The sequence below is a fragment of the Oreochromis aureus genome, linkage group 3, assembly GCF_013358895.1.
Source record: "Oreochromis aureus strain Israel breed Guangdong linkage group 3, ZZ_aureus, whole genome shotgun sequence".
NCBI classification, from domain to species: Eukaryota; Metazoa; Chordata; class Actinopteri; order Cichliformes; family Cichlidae; genus Oreochromis; species Oreochromis aureus.
In genome coordinates this window covers 28,572,968-28,592,821 of record NC_052944.1, presented here as the reverse complement: position 1 = coordinate 28,592,821, position 19,854 = coordinate 28,572,968, and the positions used below count along the sequence as shown (strand labels likewise).

At 41.8% G+C, this 19,854-nt stretch overlaps 2 protein-coding genes across 6 annotated transcripts in view; both read left to right on the top strand.

Moving 5' to 3' along the window:
• LOC116314324 (phosphofurin acidic cluster sorting protein 1) overlaps positions 1–4,934 on the top strand; it is a 71,832-nt gene extending 66,898 nt beyond the window's left edge. Inside the window, exon 23 of one of the 4 annotated variants that reach the window (XM_039609840.1) lies at positions 53–4,934. In XM_039609840.1, coding sequence (XP_039465774.1) covers positions 53–191 — 139 coding nt within the window. In that variant the 3' untranslated portion in view covers positions 192–4,934. The remainder of the gene's footprint in view (positions 1–52) is intronic. The other 3 variants (XM_039609841.1, XM_031732298.2, XM_039609842.1) reach the window with 3 other exon arrangements.
• A 693-nt stretch (positions 4,935–5,627) lies between these two features.
• On the top strand, positions 5,628–19,804 carry klc2 (kinesin light chain 2). 2 transcript variants are annotated; one of them, XM_039609839.1, is made up of 14 exons: positions 5,628–5,801; positions 9,289–9,534; positions 9,991–10,324; positions 11,455–11,671; positions 11,777–11,966; positions 12,104–12,277; positions 12,837–12,936; positions 13,816–13,865; positions 14,017–14,084; positions 14,570–14,678; positions 14,960–15,109; positions 15,290–15,444; positions 16,399–16,456; positions 16,602–19,804. In XM_039609839.1, the coding sequence occupies exons 2-14, from the start codon at positions 9,307–9,309 to the stop codon at positions 16,683–16,685; spliced, it is 1,917 nt and encodes a 638-aa protein (XP_039465773.1). In that variant the 5' UTR covers positions 5,628–5,801; positions 9,289–9,306; the 3' UTR covers positions 16,686–19,804. The 2 variants fall into 2 exon arrangements, with proteins under 2 accessions (XP_039465773.1, XP_031588182.1); XM_031732322.2 differs by lacking the exon at positions 5,628–5,801 and adding an exon at positions 6,216–6,304.
• Positions 19,805–19,854: the final 50 nt, after the last annotated feature.

Below are 19,854 nucleotides of genomic sequence, written 5' to 3'. Positions count from 1 at the left end.
TTTCCTGCTCACATTGTAGCTTCGCCTGATCAACATTTCTGTCTCCCACCAGTGTCCATAGACGGCGTCGAGTGGAACGACGTCAAGTTCTTCCAGCTGGCTGCCCAGTGGCCCACTCACGTCAAATACCTACCTGTCGGACTTTTCGGCTACAGCAAGCCTCCCTCGTAGGGACCTACCTACCGACCTGACCTGACCTTTCGACTGCCCTCCACACAAACGCCGCCTCTCAGCCACCCGCAGAGCTGAGGGAGGACATAAAGCAGCTGGACTTTCTCCTTTTCCTTAATCTCATTTTGGCTTCAGTTGTCTTATTTGTCTTTAGGGAGAGGAGGGAGGGTAGCGCTGGGGTGCAGTGCTGTTACTAGTCACTTTATTATTGCCCCCTTTCTGTGTGTGTTGGTGTGCTCCGTGAGTGTGCATGCACACGTGAATGTACAGTATGTGTGTGTGTGTGGGTGTGTGTGTGCGTTTACAAGGGGACTACAGCACAAGTTTATTAGCTAACTGCCTTTTATGTTTCCGTTCTATGGAATGCAGCAGCATGCAACCACTCACCGGTTTCAAGCCCTCAAAAGACCGACCCCGCCCCCCTCAGAAGACCCCCGATCCTCACGTGCATGCTCTAAACTAACAGATACACCAACTGTGTGCCGCAAACAAACTCCAAATTAGTGCAACAGCGCTTCAGCGTGTGCACGAGTCACTAAGAACGTGCAGTCAAATAACAAAGCTGGCGTTTGATGGATTTTCCCCCCCCTCACCCTCTGTTAGCAGAAAAAAAAATGCCCTTCAACAAATCCTGTTGGTTTATTTTTTAATTTCAAGGGCTTCCATACTATATCTATATATATTTCCTCTGTAGGTGATTTGGATGTCTAATGGCAAATATTTCCTCTTAAAAAAAACGAAAAAATGAGAAAAAAAAAAACCTGTAAATGTCAAGTGTCCTTTAAAAAAAGTGCAGTAGTGAGAAATGTCCAACCCTTCCCTGCAAAGCTGTCGTGATGCATAGTGTTTGTTACTGTGAAGAGATCCAAGACATCAGGGCAGGGGCTACCGTAGTGTGCATTTTCTTTCATCTTTATTTGCTATGCACTTACCGTACGATTACACGTGGACCATTTTGGGTGTTTAAAAAATAACATAATAAAGGTTTAACTCTCGTTAACAGCAGAAATAAATACATATGCAACAGAAAGCAGCAACATGCATGTTTAAACCATCCGAAACTCTTACAGCACTTAACGGGAAAAGCTTTGTTTTTTTTCTTTCAGTGTTCGTGCTGTAAAAACGGGAGTTAGTTACTTGCAGTGAAGCACAACGTTGTGGCCGATGTCCCCCCCCACCCCCACCTGAAAAAAACCCGTCCTCGTTTTATTGGCTAGACTGGCAGCTTTGTTTTCAGTGGGAACAGCAGACCTGGTGGAAACTCCCACAGAGCGTGCCCGTTTTCTTTCAGCTCCTTACTGACCTTTTTTTTGTTGTTGTTGTTGTTTGTTTTGGTCTCTCCACTACACGCTTTCTCTAGGATGTCATGAGGTGATTAGTGAGTGTACAGTAACTGGTAACAAGTGTGTGTGTGTGTGTGTGTGTGTGTGGTGAAGTACATGTAATGTGATCAGAAACTTTAAAAAAAATCACTTGAGAGGAGAAATAGTTTTTTTACCATGTGACAGAGGGCATGCAGTTGGTGTGTAAGTGTGCGTCTGTGTGTGTTGATGTCAGTGACTATTTGATTAGGGCTGCAAAAGCTGCAGTTGTCATCTTGTTGACTTTGTAGACTGGCACAAGGCGAATAGAGTTGGTTTTTCTTGATTAAACAGTAAAAATTGAACAAGCTTGCAGGTTAACTGAACTTTTAATGACAGAGGGAACCATTGGGACTAAAATCTAAGAATGTTTGTGGATTTAAAACAGTCGTTTTTAATGATTCTGCCTTGTGTCACCTACATCGTAACACTCTCCACCTCCAGTGAAGTATTACTAATACAGCTTTTTAAAAATAGTGTTAATGCCAATTTCTTGGTTTAAATACCTTTTATTTTGTTCTCAAAGTTTTTGTTTTTTTTGTTGTTTTTCTCCTGTGTCGGTGTTTAAAGTGTTACAGTTGTGATGTTGACGGCACATCTCCATCTCTGTTTTTCCTCTCCTGTTACACGATGCTTCGCTAATGAGTGGTCACCGCCGAGCAAACACTCAGCTAGCTGCGGATTGACTTTTTTTTTTTTTTTTTTTTTTTTTTAAGGGATTTCAAAAAATTTGAATGTATTGAATTCAGTTTACGTGTGAACGACTGATTATTTTTGTTAAGACACAAGTAGAGATGACAGACGTTTAGAAATGAGGCTCCTCTTTTTCCTCGTGATAACAACCACTGAAGGGCCTGACAGACAGTCTGAGGGCTAACCGCCTTACATACAATATGTCGGGTTTTAGGGTTCCCGGATGATGGACTGTGGTTTGACGTAGAGGTTGCTCGATCCAAACTAAAAACAGGAGGTTTCATTCCAGTATTAATTGCTTTAGAAGATACTGGCTTAAGCGTAAAATGCTGCATTTGCTGAAACGAATCAAAGACCTTTGCTAAGGAAATAGAACAAACTTTTAGTACTACTTTAAAATAACCCATACATACAGAGACTTTACAGTTTATTTACTCCATTCAAATGAATCTAAGATCCAGAACTGAGCTGCTGTACCGCTTGAAGGAAACAAAATTTGGGTCACAATCAAGATTTAATCCTTTAGATTAAATCTTGATTTTTTTTTTAAAATCAATCAATCAATCCTCCTGGAAACAGAGAGGAGAAACTTAAGAGTTAAAGTGTCAAATAAGAGTTGGTGGAGACCAAAACTGAGCTAAAAGCACAGAGAACATTGGGCTTCTATTCGCCCGATGAACAGATAAACAATTAGAATTAAATGATCAAGCTTCTTTAAATCTGTCTGATCTTTAAATAAGAAACTGCAAATGCATTTATTAGTTTAATATAGCAAACATGTTCTGTTGTGTCCCCCGTTTAGAAACTAAAAACGTTCCCAGTCCACATTTAACTCCTTCCATTAAAGTCAGCCAGAGTTGAGTTTCTGCATCGTTAGGTCAGCAAAATAAGAACTGTGAAAATAATAATTAAAATACAAGATACACTATATGGACAAAAGACCTGAGCCAGCTACATGTTACACATGGAAACGCATGCTGTGAAGCTCCCGGCGCACAGTTTTTGTGCTGATGTTAATGTCTATGCCATATCCCTCATCTCCTGGTGACCCCACTCTAAATTTATGTGGTCGGGGACTTCGTGGATGAGTTGCCGTGGTTACTCCTCTTTAGTAATAGTATTTACAGCTGACAGTGGGATATTAAACTTCAATGGTGGCACCCTGTTACAACACCTCACTCAAATTCAATGAGCTCTTTGCACCCGCCCATTCTTTCACAGATGTTGTAAAGACAGACTGTTTGGCTAGATGAATGTGGCAACAGGTCTGAAAACAGTTGAATTCAAACATTAGGAGGTGTGTCTCAATACTTTTGTCCATATAATGTATATTAGGACTCAGTCAGTGAGGCAGTGGTTCTCTTCCCCCACTAAATGGCAACCTCAAAACTTGTATCAGTTCATGCATTGTAAGCTCTTTGCTAAATGTATTAACTGGTAGTGTTGAAATAGTAGGTTTTTCTAACGTTAGTATGGAAGTGTGGTACGGCATTTTTAAATTTGAGAAATTTATACAATATTTGGAACGAAACCTTCAACTTTTTAACTTAAATTATAGCTGGGCTCGAGTATCTGCTGTTAGAAGAGACCTCTAATTGAGTCAAAATGCTCTTTGCCTTGTAGTATTGTTAGTCAAATTATTGCAATGATGCGATTTCCTGAAATTAACCGTAGTCTTTTCATGCCTCTTTAACTTGAGCGCTCAGAGGGACATCACTGAAACTGAGCATTAGAAGCATTAAAAATCACTGCCAGAAACTAAAATGTGAATAAATTGTGAGAATATCCAGAGATATGTGGGTTTTTGGTGGATGCTGATTGCTTAAAAACGCCCTACATTAACAGCAAAGTGATCCTTGTTTTGAAGTTATTGTATTGTCATCACAGTCTCATTCCTTATCACCTAACAAAAACTGATTGAACCCCATTTACATGTTCTCCTGCCGTCTCTGAACAAGCTGGTTGTTCTGTGCGTGTAAGTCCTGAACGTGTTGCTGTGGAATTCTTTTTTTTAATACCTGTACCTCTGTACCTGTGTCGATGTGTTTGTGACGCTGTGACGATGGTTCCTCTGTCCTTGACTAGTCGTGGTTAGAGATTAGGAGCTGTTCGGTCCATCGGTAATCTGTCAGTGATCAGCAGTGTCTTTCTCTCTCTGCCGTCCCTCTGGTGATGAGAGAGTCTTCTTCTTCACCAAGCCTCCACAAGCTCACCTTTCTGAGAGCATGCCGTTACTCCCTCACACGTTTTAATTCAATTTTTTTGCCATCTGTCTTCATGGAAATAGGAGTCACCTGTGAAAGCAGTAGATTTCTACCCGACCGAGGTTGTGCTCAGAACAGAGCGCCCTGAGCTTGTGGACTTGTGAAGAGTATTTTGCACATGCCATCGTTTCTTCAGCAGCAGTCTTCAGCTTTTTTGCCTTTTGCCTATAACAATACTATAATAAACAATGATGCTTGTACATATCAGAATAGTACTTGTTATATTGTATTCTTTATTTTTTTTAATTTTTTTTTTTTTTAATTTGACATGTTTTGTAGTACCGCTTTTTTCATGATTACGTTTGTCAATCAAACAGATGTGGGATGAGAAGTGGAAGTGTTTCATTGTTTCATTGTTTTTTTTAAATAAAGATATTCTTGATTTGTAGCCCTGTCTCCTCTTCCTGGACTACAGATGTGTGCTTGTACTACAGCTCCATACAGCTTATTTCTGAAGTGGAACAAACTGATGCAGACACTGTAGCCTGTCTGGATAAATATCACTTAATATGTGCTGCTCAATGACGTAAAATGCAGAAATAATGGGAACTTTACTAATACAGTCTTTGTTGGAGATAAACAAATAAAGCCATGTTAAAGTTGGAGAGTAAAAACAGATTTCTGATGAATGCATAAAGCGTAAATACGCTTAGCACATGATACTTTTGAAACAAGGCAGTGGTCTACAATAAGCCTTCTTCCCTCCTGTGGATGGAGGATGCTGGTGATATCATCGGACAAAGAGCTTTAGCAAACCAAGAGAATTATATCCAAACTTCTGTTTTGTGAATAGTCTGCGAGTTTTAAAAATTCGTTATTCATATCAAGTGTTTGTATTGTTGTTGCTTTTAATTTTTAAAAAGATCGTATCGTAACTAATCATCTATATAAAGACAATGTCGCCGAGTGAACATTTTACTATTACATATTTTCCAATTTTATCTTAACGTTACTACACAATACCATGCAAATAGCATAATAATTTACACTATGTCAATTTAGGTTAATATATTAAATGGAGTCTTAAGAGCGGCAACTCGACTTAACGCATGCGCATGATGTATTCCCCGCCTTGACTGAAAAATGTCGAACGTGAATCATCTTAGTGCTTATTCAATCTTTGGTGGGGTCTCTGGGAACTCAGCCATTTCGTTTTCTCTGTCAAATTTTGAAGCACATCCACAAAATCATCAGTTTTATACCGAGTAAAGGTTCAGTCGGTTATATTGTGAACACCGAGGTTAAGTTAAAAATAAATACTGCTAAATATTAGCAGTGTCCACCCCGTCCTCTACTGTCAATTGACAGCTGGGTAAGTTAAAGTGAAGGAAAACGTAAACAGCAGCTAGCCAAGGCGGCTTTTAGCTCAGTTAAACTTGTTGTCGTAATCGCATTAAAGTAAACTCAGTAGTGTGCGCGAGCTATTTCGGTTTATCTACAAATAACGGCAGGCGTGTTAATTTAACAAAGCAGGTGTGCTAGCGGCAGCTCTCGTCACCCCGCAGTTTTCAAAGTAAAGCTAATTTTAATTTAACGGCTGCTTTGCGTAGTAAATTTTAGCAAAACAAGCGGACCGTGTTTTCGTGTACTAGTACAAATTGCTTAGCGTTGAGAGCGCACTCTCCGTGTCGTCCTTGGATGCCGTTATCCTCCCATTGCCACTTGTCTAACTGTAAATGAAGTTTTATTTTGAAAAACCGGCACCGGACGCTCGTTCGTTTTGGTAAACTTGACGCGGGTCTGTCTGGAGCATCACAACATTGTGCTGCCGCTTTGTTCGAGGCTCTGTAATCGCTGCGTTTATCTTCGATGAAGGTAAAACTGTGGATAAATAACAATAATACCGGCACTACGGTGCAGTTAAACGGTCAGAATAGATTGTAGTTTATGTTGCATGAGGGCAGTTTGTCGGTATATTTGTAGCAGTCGGACGGCCAGGTCGAGAAATCTGTCGCTAGAAATGAAGCGTCGCTCTTTACGTGGTGTTTGTTGCGGGATTATGTGTGCATATTGTAAATAGTGCATCCCTGCGTGTGCTGAGGATGATAAGGATATAATAATAATACGCATCTCTGTGTTGTGTAACACCTTGGAGGATCGGGCCTGCACTGTTTACAAACAGGCTGCATGTCGGGACCAGACACATTAACACGTTTTCAGCGATGGACAGTCATTTATTTGGTCTTATGTTCATCGTGTGTTGTAGCTTTATGCTTTTTGAGCAGTGCTCTCTGCTGTCGGTCACCTTCACTGATCTGCTGACTTCCTCCCCGGCTTTAGGCCTCGGCCATCCACCGGCTCCTGCCTTTTTTCATGGCTCTGAAGGGTTTGATTCAAACGTGAGAGGCGTGCGATCGCGTTCATTTCCTGCTGCCGCTCGTTTGTCCGCCCGCACAGTTAGCTCTGCTCTCCTGCATTTGTGAAGCGGTGGACTTGAAAGGAAGCGTGAATATTGGTGCATTGCAGTCAAGTGTATGAGGCAAGATGGGAGGGGGGTGGGAGAGGAGGATGGGTGAAAGAGGAAGGGAGGGAGCAGGAGAGGAGAACAGAACAGGTGCGCCTCCTCCATCAAAGCTGGGAGGGAGAGAAAGTCACGATGTTGCACATTTGGCTCCTCTGACGACCTCTTTCTCCTCCTGCTGCGGCTGCAACCCTTTCACTTACATCTGGACAATATGGAGACAGTGCGCATGCTCAAGGGGGAAATTCGCCGTTTACTGTGCCAGAACTGGCCCACAGTTTGGATATTGGACTTTGTAAATGTTATCTAAATATCAATACGCAGCATGAATGTTTCTCTTTTCCTGGCTGGAAGGATTCACAGTGCACACATGTGTATCTGCCAGGCTCATCATGGATATGACTAATCATGACTAATGATTTAGAGACCATACAGCACTACTTTCAGTGCTCCCAGAAGATCAGGAAGTCAATTTAAAGATCTGCCTTTAGGCAGTGAGAGATCAGTTAAAGAAAATAAAACAGCTTTAATTTAGTCAATCGTAGGTCGCTGTGTCTTTATAGTTATTATATATGTTTATATTCTGGGTCTGTGTTACCAGTCTGATTGCTGAAAAGGTGTTATTACAACTGATTAGGCTGCAAAATTATTCCCGTAATGATATTTGAAATTTAAGAGAATCAGCTTTTTAGTTGATATATATTATGTTTGTAAGTTAAATATATTTTTCCTTTGTTTTGGACTCTGTTTTCTTTTTCACTTAAGCTGACTGATGCAATGACTTAATTGTCCATATTCATCATTTATTTTAGTTACAGGAAGGAAAAAAATGGAAACATTTGGGAAAAGATTAAAGATGTTTGATTCTCTCAGATGTAAGTGGAAAAATTTAATCATATAAAAATGTGAATTGACATTAAAAAGTGTAAGTATTATTTACGATTAAAGTTGTAAATGTATGATTAAAAGTTACAGGAAAGAAGTTTGATATTCTGAAATTTTAAAAAATGGTAAATTTATTAGGAAAAAACATAAAAATTACAGTGAAAATACACTTTTCTAAAGGTTAGAGCTGTGAATATGTGAAGAAAAAGAAAAGATGGATGTTCTAAGAGTAAAGTGGTTAGTTTATTAGAAAAATCCCCACAAATAAAAAATATGGTAGTGTTTTTTTGTATTAAAGATGTAAATTTATGAAGGGCAGAAAAATTCCAACTTAAATAACAGAATTTTTCTGAGGTTAAAGCAGGAAATTTACACTAAAAAGTCCTATTTTTTAGAGTTAAAGATGTAATTGGAGAAGGAAACTCAAGTTTAAAGTCTAATATTCTCAGAGGCTATAATTTAATCCATTTGCTGGCTTTTTAAGCTTCTTTTACTTATTTGTATACGATGTATAAATCCAATTTCTAACCTACAACTGCTCAGTTATGCTGTCACAGATGTTGGGACATTTGTCTTAGCTTAAATAACAGTTCATCCAGAGGTCTGTCTGGCTCTAAATCCAACGCTGCTGTGATAATCGTTCCCCCGCCCTCGCAAGGTTAGCTTTGTTCACTGATCACTTCTTCTGTTAATTGGATTTGCTGGTCTGTGTTTGTTTTAAATTTACTTTAATTATACATCCAGTATTCCCTCTCACAGACACCTTTACTCTTTCTCTCTAATGTAACCCTCACCCCATTATGCAGTGATAAAATGAGAAACCGTCATTTGACCACCAGCCTGGCTGACGTTTTAGAGAAACAGGTCTAAATGAATAGAGCTCTGACGGGAAGCTTTTATACAGCGTGCCTTCTGTTCATAACAAGACACGCTTGTGCTGCATGGTTTCTGTTTTTCATCCATCTCTTTTAACTCCATCATTTACAGGATGATGCCAGGCAGGAAATGAATCTCAGGAACAGTCCCTTCATTCGCGCTGTCAGGGTTTCTCATTTTGTTCTCCTCATTACTTTTGTTTGCTGCTGTTTTCTTAGTTTTTGCCACGTCATGTCCTTACGTGTTTCCAGTGTGGTATTTCTCATATATGAGCAGGTGGATAGAGGAACTGTTGGCACTGCTAGGGTTTGAGTCATAATGAAACCTTTGAAAATATCATATTACTCCACTATTTGTCTCATCTGCTGTGTCATTATGTCCTCACGCCGCAAATTAATCATCCCTCGTTTCCGTTCTGTGCCGCCGTCTGTCTTGTGTCCACCTCCAGCTGACCTCAGTCAGCAACCGATACAGGATGTGGTGACACTGAACACCTAATGTTTTGAGGGTGTCAAGCAGGGCAGGATATGAATCAGAAATGTAAGTCGATTTAGGTTTTCCTGCCCTTTTCTCACAGTGTGTGTGAAACCTGGCAATGTCCACCATGGTGTATCCACGTGAAGAAGCCCTGGAGCGACTGAGCCAGGATGAGATCGTCCTTAACACTAAGGCCGTCATGCAGGGTCTGGAGACGCTGCGCGGCGAGCACGCACAGCTCCTGAACTCTCTGCTGGACTGCACCCAGCCACCTGTTGCACAAGAGAAGTCGGGGCTGCTGCGCAAGAGTCTGGAAGCCATTGAGCTGGGTCTGGGAGAGGCACAGGTGAGAGATTTACACTGAATTGTACACTGAAGTTCACACTCTATTGTGAACTTAATACAATAGGATGCTTTTCTAAGGGTTTTTTTTACAAAGGCAATAAACAGGTCATCTTGGATCGTTGCTACACGGCCTGATGGCTTTGTGATATATCATGCAGGAAAGAAGCTTTGTTGATATAAATGGAGTGTTTTGAAATAAAAATTATATGATCCTTTTAAGGTGTGATTGGTGCATAAATGCTGATTGCAAGTCGTTCTAACCTGTTGCTAGGCAGCATCTTAATATGTGATATAGATAAGAACCTTCAGGGTCCTAATGTGTATCTGTGGACCTGATCTGTGGACCAAGGTGTTTGTTCACCTCTTGATCATGTAGGCAGAGTTGGCGCACAAACAAACAAACAGATATTTTTTTGTGTTAATCTAATAGGATTTTTACAATTTCCTTTTACACCAGGTGATTATCGCCCTGTCCAGCCACCTGAGCGCCGTGGAGTCGGAGAAGCAGAAGCTGCGCGCTCAGGTGCGCCGCCTCTGCCAGGAGAACCAGTGGCTGCGGGACGAGTTGGCGGGAACGCAGCACAAGCTGCAGCGAAGTGAGCAGAGCGTCGCCCAGCTGGAGGAGGAGAAGAAGCACCTGGAGTTCATGAACCAGATCAAGAAGTTCGACGATGACGTGTCGCCCTCTGAGGAGAAGAACCAGAGCTCCGGCGGCAGCACAGGCGGAGGCGGAGACGCTTCAAAGGATAACCTGGATGACTTATTCCCTAATGATGATGACCAGGGACCAGGTATGACATCAGCAGAGAGGCCTTAATGGGATGACTGAATTTAAGATGACTGCATTGGGATTTTACTGATGAACTTGTGCATAAGCCAGTCGAAGCCTCACATAAAGCTGAAATCTATCATTTAATACAAGAATAAGTGTGAGAGGCACACATGTTATGCAGGGATTGTTTATTTTTGGTTCCCATGTGACCAAGACAGTTTGAATGAATTATGATGTAACGATTTGCTGAGGTTAATCATCGGTTCACAGTACAGGCTGTCCACGTCCCAGTTTAACAGAGAGAGTGCCGAATGTGGTACACCACAGGAAGAGATAACTGGTTGCTCACTGGGTGATCAGTCATTGTGCAGGGTTCACCCATGCACCTGTAATGATGACTGACCACAAGCCGCCTTGTCCGATCTATTCACTTCGAGGAAACATCTGGCATGCATACACATTTAAGTTAAGAGTGGGCAGACATTTTATTTTAGTTTTTTAGTTTTTAATCATTGTTTTATTTTTGATATTAATAGTATAGCACCTGTAGCCCTGAAGTCTGAACTGCAAGTCATTTAAATAGTTCAACTTCTGTGCTATAGGTTTTTTAGCAGCTCTTCAACAAAGCACATACAAAGATAAATCAGCTGTGTATATAGCAGTATATGTATATGCAGCGTCTTTAGCTTCCCTGCAAATTAACCACACGCTACGTGCTGAACCTTCATTCGCTCTTACAGTGAAATATACATTCAGCCATAGTCTGAATGGCTAGTTAGCGTTCAGCAGCAGCGAGAGTGTAACAAGCAGGAGAGAGGGTAGAGAGTGCAACACATAGCTTTTAAAAGGCTTTATCTACTTTTTGGAGAACATGAATATCATCAAATTATATAAAGGAAAAGAAAATCTTGTTACAGAAGCTTCCTCCATTTCCTGCTGGAGTGCTGATCACTACAGCAGATCTGACTTCATGTTTTTTATCCACCACATGTTCTGCTTGGATCTGACAGTGAACTTATTTACCATTTTTGAAAACTGATGGATTGGTTAAGTACTGAAATCAATCATTTGAGAACTTCATGTAACGCTTTAAAAACGTCTAGTAGGTAGTTTTGCTTATTCTCAACCATGCTGTGCTTCGTGTCACAGCCCAGCCCAGTGGAGAGGTGGCAGCCCAGCAGGGAGGCTACGAGATCCCGGCGCGCCTCAGGACGCTGCACAACCTGGTGATCCAGTACGCCTCTCAGGGGAGGTACGAGGTGGCTGTGCCGCTGTGCAAGCAAGCCCTGGAGGACCTGGAGAAGACGTCTGGGCATGACCATCCGGACGTCGCCACTATGCTCAACATCCTGGCTCTGGTGTACAGGTGGGGGCTTGAGAGTGTGGATGCTTTTCATAAACTATTCATCTTTGTAAAATAAAGGCTCTGAACACAGCGCTACGGGTCCGTGCTTTGTGTTTTGTGCTCCAGGGACCAGAACAAATACAAAGAAGCCGCTCATCTTCTGAATGATGCTTTAGCCATCAGGGAGAAGACACTTGGGAAGGACCACCCAGCTGTGGCTGCAACCCTCAACAATCTAGCTGTGTTATACGGCAAGAGGGGCAAATACAAGGAGGCTGAACCTCTCTGCAAGAGAGCACTGGAGATCAGAGAGAAGGTAAAATCTCAGTTTTGTTCATATTTGTGTTTCATATAAAGGGGACATAAGCATACAAGTTACCCAGACAGTCTCCATGTGGTCATGTGATTGTAGTTTGTGTTGCAAATGTGTGGTCGTCTCCCTGTTGTAACCAGGTTCTGGGGAAGTATCATCCAGACGTGGCTAAGCAGCTGAACAACCTGGCCCTGCTGTGTCAGAACCAGGGCAAGTACGACGAGGTGGAGTACTACTACGGACGAGCCCTGGAAATCTACGAATCCAAGCTGGGAGCTGATGACCCCAATGTGGCCAAAACCAAAAATAACCTGGTGGGGACTTAATTTGCACTTCAGACTGTAAAGATGGGTGTAGCGTCAGGGTGTAAAATGGCCAGCAGGGGGCGACTCCTCTGGTTGTAAAAATGTGTCTGGTTCTGTAACGGTCTGTGGGAAAACTCCCCTGCTGTTCACGTGATTTAAGACGGTAGTAAACGCTGCCCTGATGAGCTTCTGGTCTCAGTCACGGGATTAAAGTCTGAACATCGTGTTGCATTCAGTAATTTTTTATATTATGGTTCCCTTTAGAGCCAAAAAGGAGGATAAAGAAGGTCTTGGCTTATATTTGATTGACAAGCTGCTGCCCTATGAGTGTCCTGTGTCAGTCAAAAGGACAGTAGCGTAGCGTTCAGCTTGGAGGTTCACTCTGGGACCAATTAAGATATAATGTTGGCTACGCCCATCTTTTATATACAGTCTGTCATTTGAACACCCTTATTTGTCTTCTGCTTCTTCACTGTTCACTTTATATTTTTTTTCTCCTGATGTTTTATTTATTTTTAGAAACACTGTTCACTGATCAGGATTGTCTGCGCTTCCTGTTTCTCTTTAGGCTACATGCTACCTGAAGCAGGGGAAATTTGCAGACGCTGAAGCTCTGTACAAAGAGATTTTGACCAGGGCGCACGAGAAGGAGTTTGGCTCTGTCAACAGTAAGTAGAGCCAACAGGCAAACAGCTGAGTCACACTGAAGTGACTGTATCAGATCCTGCTGGTCACAGAGTTACTCAAAGTGCCAGGACCGGGCAGAGACGAGCAGGCTGCGAGTCAGCCTCGATTCACATCAGAAGTCTTCCTGTTAGCCTTGTTTTTTTTAGATTCAGGCTGTGGTTTGGCCACACCCTGACGGCCGCATCGCTCTGAGTTCTCAGCAGGTCAGAGGATTACACTGAAGCTCGCAAAGCAGCTTAATGCTGATGGTTTCCTCCCGCCTATCCAGCTAAGTCTATCAAACCCTTATGTGCTCACATGCTCAGCACGAGAGCGGGCCTTAGCTGGATTTTGGCACTGCATGAGTTTGGTGAGTGACAGCCGTGTGTTTACATGAAATCAAATGTGTTTACATAGACAGAGAGGCATTACCTCAAACTAAAAATAGGTCATTTCAGGATTTTGGTTATTTTTCAGGACAATTAAAATACTTTTTAAACTCAAATCCAAATCCATGCTATTATTTCAGGACTCTAGACAGTTCCTCCTTAATCATAACCATTATTTCCCTTTTAACCCAACTTTCTTTTATTTGACTGCAACTGCTTTTGAAGGGCAGCCATGAAAAATGTGCCTGAAATGACCAAATTACAGGCCATATTAGAGGATATCCACTCCAAGAGAAGGAAAAAAGGGCTGAAGCTGAGCTTTTAGAGCAGACTGAAGTGTCACTCATAATTATTGGGTTATTTTTAACTATGATTTTAACACTGCAGAGCAATAAAAAGCATCTAAAGTCCTCTTCAGTGTGGGTTTGGTGGCCCACACATGATGTTCTTTTATAAAAAAAAGTAATTATGTGATATTTCTGTCTGTTGCAGATGACAATAAACCAATCTGGATGCACGCTGAGGAAAGAGAAGAGAGCAAGGTAGGCAGGCAACACGTTATACAGTGGCTATAATGTAGGACAAGGATTTTTGTTTTTTTAACTTGCTGCCTATTGGACCAGCATTTCGTACTTGTCTCCTCCTGCTTTCTGACTCTTTTAATCTTAATCTCTGTGTCACTCTTTCTCTCAGGGCAAACGCAAGGACTCAGGCCCGTATGTAGAGTATGGGAGCTGGTACAAGGCCTGCAAGGTGGACAGGTAAATCAGACATTTAGATCCACTGGAAACAGGTCAAAGTCTAAACTGTCCGATCATGTGTGTGACCTAAATAACTGTAAACTTCTACAAGGGGGGGCTACTAGGATGAAAAATGGCAAGACAGAGGAATAGAAAAGGGAAACTATCATCACCAAAAAGGAAGAGAAACAAAGCGAACTAGCTCACTACAAATCTATCTGTTTACCGCAAAAGACTAGAAGTTAAACCACTGACTTTATCAGTCTGTGGTTCATCATGCTCTCAGTTTTATAGTAGAAACGGCGCATTTCCATCCCTTTTGTTTGAGAAACAGTACTTTGCAGACTGTGTAACAGTAAACTTCTGAAAGCAGCAGAGAGTGTTTGCTTTGTGGTTCAGTTTGGGAAAGGTCTAAGACTTGATTGTTTAACCCTGATTGATGGATTAGGTTACTTTTAAAAGATCTAAAGGAAAAAAAAAAGCTGGATTTCTTTTTTCCTCAATAGCCCAACAGTGAACACAACCCTCAAAAGCTTGGGAGCTTTGTACCGTCGCCAGGGCAAACTGGAGGCCGCAGAAACACTGGAGGAGTGCGCCAGCAAGTCACGCAAACAGGTACAATAGGAACCCTCTCGACGACGGCTCTTTGGCCGATTGAATTACCGCCGTTAGATTAGTCATCTGGGCTCTTTTCAGGGATTTTTCAGTTAAGCGAGCAGATTTGTTCAACAGGCATTCCAGCTACGATTTATTGGCTCATAAACTGTGTGCCAAAGTGATTTAAAGATCAGTCACCGTGCTAATGTTTGCACATTGTAGTAAAGAACACATGCTGCGTCTGCTGGGGTTTTTTTTCAGGCCCTTGCTTCACCCTTGTCTTTATTTTCCTCTCTCAGGGTATTGATGCCATTAACCAGAGTAAGGTGGTGGAGCTGCTGAAGGACGGAGGCTCTGGGAGCGACAGACGACACAGCAGGGAGGGAATGAACGGACCCGGTGGACAGAGAGGGGAGAACGAGGGCGACGACTCGGCTGAGTGGAACGGGGTAACATAAGTTTGGAAGCTAATAAAGTAGCAGTGTGTGTTCACATTGACTGGATGTGACTACAGCGTAACCACAGTGTGAATAATTTTGTAAAATACTGTAGAAATCCTTGTCTGTGTGTCTGTTCTGGCGTGCCTCAAAGGAGGTGTTTTTCTAATGTTTTACTGTTGCACGTCTCAGGATGGTAACGGGTCTCTGCGCCGCAGCGGCTCCTTCGGTAAGATTCGTGATGCTCTGAAAAGGAGCAGCGAAATGCTGGTGAAGAAGCTGCAGGGCAGCGAAATGCTGGTGAAGAAGCTGCAGGGCAGCGGACCTCAAGAACCCCGCAACCCAGGGTAAGACTACTGCAGCTGTAGTGATGGTTACTTCAGTTTGTCTTCTCAGCAGTACAAATTACATTCGCACTTTAGTTCCCAAAGCTAAAAGTACACCATAAAAAAATTCAGACCATTTATAACACTGTTCAAAACTAAAACATGCACTCACCAGCCAAAATATTAGGTACAATACTTGTTCCTGCCTGCAATCTCAAATATCAGTAAATCACTTGGTGGCAACTCAAAGCATTTAGGCATGGAGACATGGTTAAGATGACCTGCTGAAGCTCAAACTGAGCATCAGAGGGAGGAAGAAAGGTGATTTAAGCGATCTGAGACTTTCCCACACAAACGTCTATAAAGTTTACAGAAAATGCTGTGAGAAAGAGAAAATACCCGGTGAGCAGCAGTTCTCTGGGTGAAAATCTGTGGTTGATGTTAGAGGTTAGAGGAGAATACGCAGAAAATCTGATAGGGAGGCAACAGTTACTCAAATAACCACTCATTACAACAAAATACAAACATCTTTGAACACACAGGACGTTGAAGCACAGGACGATTCTCATAACGAATGTGCAGGCAACAAATCTGCAGCAACTGTGTGATGCTGTTGTGTCAACATGAAGAAGTAATGAGTAATGTTTCCAGCACGTGGTTGAATCTGTGCCATGAAGAGTTGAAGCAGCTCTGAGAGAGAATGGGGGTCCAACCTGGTACTATAACGGTGTACCTAATAAAGTGTCCAGTGGCTGTATAATTGAGTATAACTTTTACAATTGAGGATGAAGGTTGCATGACCTTGTAAATAAGATCCATGATGAAGCCTTAAGTGCCCGGGAACCATGATGGGTTCTCTGCCTTCTCTATTCCTAAATATTACTCAGATCACTGTTTTGTAAAAACACTTTCTGTCTTTAACTAATTACTGATCTGAAGTTTTTGGTTTGAGTTCACTGGTGTGTTTCTGTACAGAATGAAGAGAGCCAGCTCCCTTAACTTCCTGAATAAGAGCACTGAGGAAACCACACAGGTACTTTATCCCTCACAGCTGCGATTTCACTCAGGAAATTCTATCTTTTGAATTAAATACCGAGTCCAGGTGATTGTCTGTTACCTGACAGAATATGCACAGCGTTTCCCAACCCAAATACTAACACGACCTGATCTGCCTGCAGGATGCCAACTCTGGACTCTCAGACAGCAGGGGGCTAAGCGCCAGCAACGTGGACCTATCAAGACGCAGCTCCCTGCTCGGCTAAACCGGAGACAGGAGGTGGAATCCGGGAGGCAGAAAGCGGCCCGAGGAGGAGAGGCTGTTTGCAGCTCGGTTTGGTCCAACTACACACTTAAAGCTCAACGCCAGATCAAACACTTTGCACCTGCAGCATATTTTTTTAAGAACACTGGGGAGGAGGGAAAGCATTAGCTCCACACTCGAGGTCGTCCTCTGAGACGCTGCTGCTTCGCTGTACAAAACGCTGCCATCGATCAGAAAAGAGAATATTTAGATACACATTTACGAGCATGCTGCTTACTAGATCGTGGAACGTCTGCACCTGAACGCCTCGTGTTTTTTGTTTTGTTTTGGTGTTTTTTTCCACTCACAGCACCGTAGCAGAGCATCGTGTGTTATGACGAGTCGGTTCCTTCAGTCTACTTCTCTCATGTGCAGACACTCAACCTTAGGTAGGCTAAATATAATCCAGGTCCAGTCCAGTTTCACCAGTAGCATGAAGTAGACACAGACGCTAACCATCCACCTGAAGCATATAGCAGATGGTAAAAACGGTACTACCTGAAAGATAGAGCAGAGGTGTAACAAGCATCATTAGCACTAACCATTTCAACCTCACTTTATGCCTTTTTGTTTTTTTTTTAATGTAAATACAGATTTAAATTATTTGGTATTTGATCCTCTGTGTATAGTGCACTGATTTGTTTGTTTGTTTACACTTTATTTCTGGTAAAGAGGGTCTCATTTAGAAGTAAAACACTACCTGTATGAAGGGCGGAGACTGGAGATGAAGGAAAAGAATGGAGTGATGTGAAAGTTAATGGGCGTTGGTTGATTGTATCCGTGACACTAAATGCTGATAAATGTATTACCTCAACCATTCATATCCAATACCAAGTCGTCAAAGTTTCACTCTGAGCTATAATCATGTGCTTTAAATGTGACAGTACTGTATTTCCAGCAACAATCTTGCAATCTACTGAGCATACTTTGATGGGAAGGGTCATTAATTTCCACTGGATTGTGTTGTGACAGCGTTTGGGGGAAGAAACTGCACTTTTTCATGAGTCAGAAGACAGAAAACAGGCCAGAAAATTCATTTGAGGAAAGATTTAGAAATGACTCTTTTTTTTTTTTTGTTTGTTTGTTTGTTTTGTTTTTTGGGGGTTCACATCCTCTCAAATGCTGCCGTTGTGTTCCTAGTGACTCAATTTAAAGTCACGTTAAAAGAGCTTTTAGGGGTCATGCATAATCCAGGACATAATGTTTCATGTCACGTTTGCGATCTTCCTATTTTGCACTGCAGGTTTGGGAAAAGATCATGTTTTATGTTAAAATTCTGCCTTTCATAGCATTCCTGTTGAAAAAACCTCCTTTACAGGAGTCCATGTGCGATGAGTTGACTCTAAAACGGCAGTATTCGACACCTCGATGTCCCTGAAGCCTCAACAGGGAGTTTAATCAAAGTTTGTTTTGGTACCTTTTACCTGAGCTCCATGCGACTGAATATTAAAGAAAATTTGATGTTTAAAAATAACGTGTTTACAATCATTACAGCAGGATATTGAAGTGAACGTGTCTTTAGAAACATGTGGGTAACCCTCAGAGGTGATGCAGCCCATCAGCTGATGTGTTTACTGTCATTCCTCTTGTGAGTTTGTTGTAGTTTTTTCTGTATTTACTGTTGCTGAATGTGTATCATTTTGTACAAAACAATCCTCATTGTTACATTTCTTTTTTTTGTTTTGTTTTTTTGTGTTCAACGCTCGCCTGGGTGGACGTCATCAGTCGTAATCAAACCCTCGCAGGGAGCTGGCTGATGGTGGTCCGTCCTCGCCGACTTTTTTTTGTTGTTGTTCTGAAGTGATTTCTCGTTTTGGCTCTGAGCTTTTATGTCGACGGTACAAACAGCTGGTTATTTGAATGTTGATTTTTAATGTTGATTGTGCAGGGTCTGGTGGATTGTTGTTGTTTGCAAGCCAGGACGCTACTATCAGAACTATCCGCCGAATGTACTTCTTGTCATGTTGAAGCAAAATTAGGGTCAGCAAGTGATGTTACACCCTCAAGTTTTTCCTTGACTTTACCTCCATGACGAGAAAGTAAACAAAAAGGTGAATGTGAGTTCTAAAAAGGTGACGACAGGTTTGTGTGAGGCCGTTTTGTCAGCGTTGGTGCATGCACACCATCGCCACACAGCTACGGAAACCGAAGGCACGCCTTTTTTCTTTTTTTCTTTTTTCTTCTTTTTTTCTTTTTAATTTGCCTTCGATCTCTAAGTGGCGCTAAGTTTATCCTGTCTGCTTCAGAACATGCGTGATGGTGCAGGTTTAATGAACGGAGGAAAGGAGGAGTACCGAAAGTGCTGGACGGAGTTAAAAAGAAGTGAGTGGAAGAGCTTTGGAAAGATGCTGGAAAAACATAAAGTGCTTTAAGTGTTGTTCACAGCAAATAATGTACAGAGTTATACATGTATGACCTTTATATACGTGTTTACTGTTTGTCACTTATTCACTCATAAGAATGATGGGAGGTTCCTGTAACCATACACACAATCTCAACACTGTCTAACTGTATGTGTGTGTGTGTGTGTGTATGTATACATATATATTTAAAAATCAAATGGTGAAACACTAGTTTGTAGCTGAAGATCCAATAAAGATCAGTGCTTCTTCCCAGTACACACCATCATATCAATACTTACCAGTACTGTAAGGTATTAATCGTTCACTTCTACACCCTGGGTCGGTGCAGTGTAATAACTGGGATTTCAGGAGGTGCAGACTCCTTAAATATGTGACCGCTAATGCACTATTTTCTCACGTGGGAGAACAAAACTGCTACAGCTGTAAATATTAATTTGTGATCACTGCAGCAGCAACAATTTGATCCAAAGCTTAAAAGAGAAATCTTGATTTCTGTGTGCTGCCTGTCCAAATGTGTATGGAGATCAGTGCATGTACTCAGAGCCACTGATGGTGATGTACAATGTACGTACGCAGGCCTTCTCTCTTTTTTTTGTTTTTTGTTTTGCTTTTTTTCTTTTGTTGCAGATGATTTCATGCATCTTATTATGACGGGGCCAACCTAATGTGTATTTCAATCAAAGGTTCAATAAATGCAAATTCCACTTTTCAAACCAAATCTGCCTCCTGTGTGTTTTCCAAACTTCTACAGAAGCGAACGTGCGCGCT

Coding starts and splice junctions, on each gene's coding strand:
- klc2 (XM_039609839.1), top strand. CDS start 9,307: ATGTCCACCATGGTGTATCCACGTGAAGAAGCCCTGGAGCGACTGAGC. Junction 15,445..16,398: donor CAAGAACCCCGCAACCCAGG/GTAAGACTACTG, acceptor GTTTCTGTACAG/AATGAAGAGAGCCAGCTCCC. Junction 16,457..16,601: donor GCACTGAGGAAACCACACAG/GTACTTTATCCC, acceptor ATCTGCCTGCAG/GATGCCAACTCTGGACTCTC.